A 3,332-nucleotide genomic window follows, 5' to 3' on the forward strand; every position below is an offset into this window, starting at 1 on the left:
CCAGAGGCTGTTTCAGCCATCAGCTTTTGGCCCTGATAGAGACCTGATCCATCCCCGCCACAGGGGTCTCATCTTTGGGGGTGGGAAGGGAAGGGGAGGACCCTCGTCGTGGCACTGGCCGGTGCTGACGGGCTCTGCTCCTCTCCCCAGGGCGTGGACAAGCCAGCCACACGACCCACCGCCTTCAAGCCGGTGCTGCCCCGCTCGGGAGCCATCCTCCACTCCTCCCCCGAGAGCGGGGGGCACCTCGCCCAGCAGCTGCACCCCCTGGACAAAGCCAAGGAGCAGGAGCTGAGGCCGGCGCCGTGCTCGGGGGGGCTCTCCGACTCCGGCAGGAATTCCATGTCCAGCCTCCCCACCCACAGCACCAGCAGCAGCTACCAGCTCGACCCCCTCGTCACCCCCATGGGACCCATCAGCCGCTTCGGGGGCTCTGCCCACAACATCTTGCAGTGTGCCATCATCCAGGACAGCAACATGATGAGCCTCAAGGCCATGTCCTTCTCCGACGGGGGCAACAAGATACTCAACCCTGGCAAAGCCCCCCACCACCACGCCGCCGAGAAGACCACTTGCATCCGTTCACCCATCTCCACAGATGAGTCCACCATCCAGGAGCTGGAGCAGAAGCTGCTAGAGAGGGAGGGAGAGCTGCAGGAGCTTCAGTCGAGCTTTGAGGAGAAGGAAATCAGCTCCTGCCAGGCTTACGAGGAGAAGCAGCGGCGCTGCAAGGAGGAGCTGGAGGGCCTCAAGCAGAAATGCAACAGCAAGCTCAAGCAAACCTCCCAGAAAACCCAGAGGACACAGCAGGTCCTTCACCTCCAGGTGTTCCAGCTGCAGCAGGAGAAGAAGCAGCTCCGGGAGGAGCTGGAGAACCTCATGAAAGAGCAAAACCTGCTGGAGACCAAGCTGAGGTCCTACGAGAAGGAGAAGACCAGCTTTGCCCCTGCGCTGGAGGAGACCCAGTGGGAGGTAAGTGGCACTGGAGCACCAAGAGATCTCTCGGGCTGCCAGTGCCAACAGCAGACACGTGTGTGTGGAAGGCAACAGCTCCAGCACCCACAGTCCTTCTCCTTTCTACACCTGCATCCAGCCCCAGCAGAAGGGGTCAGAGCAGGGCAGATGGTGCACACGCTAACCCAGGCTGTAGGAGAGAGATATTAACACCGAGGAGATCCCTGGGCTGTCACGTGGAGGCTCTGCAAGTTCTGACTGACTCACTGCCCCTCTTAAACCCTCAGCACTTCACATGTAAGGAAACTACTTCATAAAACCCCAGGCATTAAAACGACTCCACCTTCCCAACCTCCAGCACAGGGTTTTTCAGGCTGTTGCCCACACAGACACAGGAACTCAGAGCCACGGTCATTTATTAGAGAGCAGTGAAACCTTCCCCTCACTGCTTCATTTCCTCACTGGGTATCACTGAACAGAGACACTTCAACTGAAGATTCAGAAGCAAGCCTGCTCACCTGCCCAAAAACCACCCACCAGTATCTTCCCCTGTGGCTGCACCACGAGCAACGTGCCTGGTGTGCTCAGGGAGCCCAGCGTCCACCTTCACACATTCCTCATCCCACTTTTGCATTTTTGAGCCACCTTTCCAGGCTGCCCACAAGCCCTACCAAGTCTGTGGCTGCAGGGTCCCACCCAGCTCAGCTGGCTGCTGGACACCCAGCCTTGTCCCTGTCCCAGCCACACTTCAGGCTCCAGTGGGATTCAGACACTTTGCACCCAGCTGCAGTTTTCTGGGGTGCAGTTGGGTGTCCACTGGTGAAACAGGCTCAGCCAGTTTTACTGACCACGAGAGCTGTAGTGGTGGTTTTGGCAGGTTTTGGATGGGGTGTTGAATCATAGAGGGTTTAGGTTGGAAGGGACCTTTCCAGATCATCTCATCACCCCCCTGCAGGGAGCAGGGACATCTGCAGCTAGAGCAGGGTGCTCAGAGCTTGGTCCAACCTCCCCTGGAATGGTTCCAGGGATGGGGCAGCAACCACCTCTCTGGGCAACCTCCAACAGGGGCTCCCCACCCTCAGTGTCCAATATTCCTTCCTTCTCTCTAGTCTAGATCCCCCTCTTGTAGTTTCAGAGCATCCCTCCTTGTCCTGTTCCAACAGAACCTGCTGAAGTGTCTGTCCCCAGCTCTCTAATAGTCCCCCTTTAAGCACTGAAAGGCTGCACTGAGGTCTCCCTGGAGCCTTCTCTCCAGGCTGAGCAACCCCAGCTCCCTCAGCCTGTCCTCACAGGGGAGGTCACTGAGACCTGAGCACTTCCTCAACATCCTCCACTTCCACACTTCAGCTGAGGGGTGTCAGCTCCTTAAATCATCACACCCCAGCCCTCCAAGTCAGCTGGGGTGTTGGTGCTTGGAGAGCCTGGGGTCCCCTCCAGTCCTCCTGAGAGCTGGGGGCATTGCTCCCTGTGCTGGGTCTTCTCCCTAGGTGGGATTTCATGGCCGGGGCACCACGTGCCAGACCCCAGCTGTGCCCAGCATGGCCTGCACAGGTACTGTGGGTGCTGTGAGCTTTCTCTGAAGGCACAACCCTAACTCGGGTGCTGGATCCCTCCCACAGGTCTGCCAGAAGTCAGGGGAGATCTCCCTCCTGAAGCAGCAGCTGAAGGAGTCCCAGACAGAGCTCAACACCAAGACCACCGAGATCCTCAGCCTGAAGGCCCAGCTGAAGGAGGTGAGGCTGAAGATGGAAGGGCTGGAGATGAAGACCCAGGACCTGGAGGGCTCCCTGCGCACCAAGGCCATGGAGCTGGAGGTGTGTGAGAACGAGCTCCAGCGCAAGAAGAACGAGTCCGAGCTGCTGCGGGAGAAGGTGAACCTGCTGGAGCAGGAGATCGTGGAGCTGCGCACGGAGCTGGCCGTCCTCAAGGAGCAGCTGAGCGAGGCCCGGGAGGTGGGCAGGCCCTGTGCCATGGGGGGTGATGCCCAGGCCCTGCAGGGAGAGGTGGAGAGGCTGAGGGCAGAGCTGAAGGCCGAGCGGGACAACAACGAGCAGATGACCTCCAGCTTCCAGCACGAGCGGCAGACGTGGAAGGAGGAGAAGGAGAAGGTGATCCACTACCAGAAGCAGCTGCAGCAGAGTTACCTGCACATGTACAAGAGGAACCAGAACCTGGAGAAGATGCTCCAGCAGCTCGCCGCGGGGGAAGACGGGAAGGAGCCCATCGAGCTGGACATCCCCGGCGCCGACGTCCCCTACGAGGACATCATCGCCACCGAGATCTGAGCCAGCTCTGCCTCCTCCTCCTCCTCCTGGCAGCCCGAGGGGCAGCCCCACAGCTCGGCCCCCCCTGTACAGTGCAGATGAGCCGTGTATTTA

The 3,332-nt window shown here is 59.6% G+C and overlaps 1 protein-coding gene across 1 annotated transcript; it reads left to right on the top strand.

Annotated features, from left to right (window-relative positions):
* Positions 1-150: 150 nt before the first annotated feature.
* On the top strand, positions 151-3,239 carry LZTS1 (leucine zipper, putative tumor suppressor 1; the record flags this gene model as incomplete). The annotated part of the gene is made up of 2 exons (XM_008939356.1): positions 151-972; positions 2,574-3,239. Coding segments are annotated over 2 exons (1,488 nt in total), but the record flags the coding sequence as incomplete, so codon positions are not given.
* Between the last annotated feature and the right edge of the window lie 93 nt (positions 3,240-3,332).

Source organism: Merops nubicus, unplaced genomic scaffold (genome assembly GCF_000691845.1).
Source record: "Merops nubicus isolate BGI_N331 unplaced genomic scaffold, ASM69184v1 scaffold35724, whole genome shotgun sequence".
Taxonomy (NCBI): domain Eukaryota; kingdom Metazoa; phylum Chordata; class Aves; order Coraciiformes; family Meropidae; genus Merops; species Merops nubicus.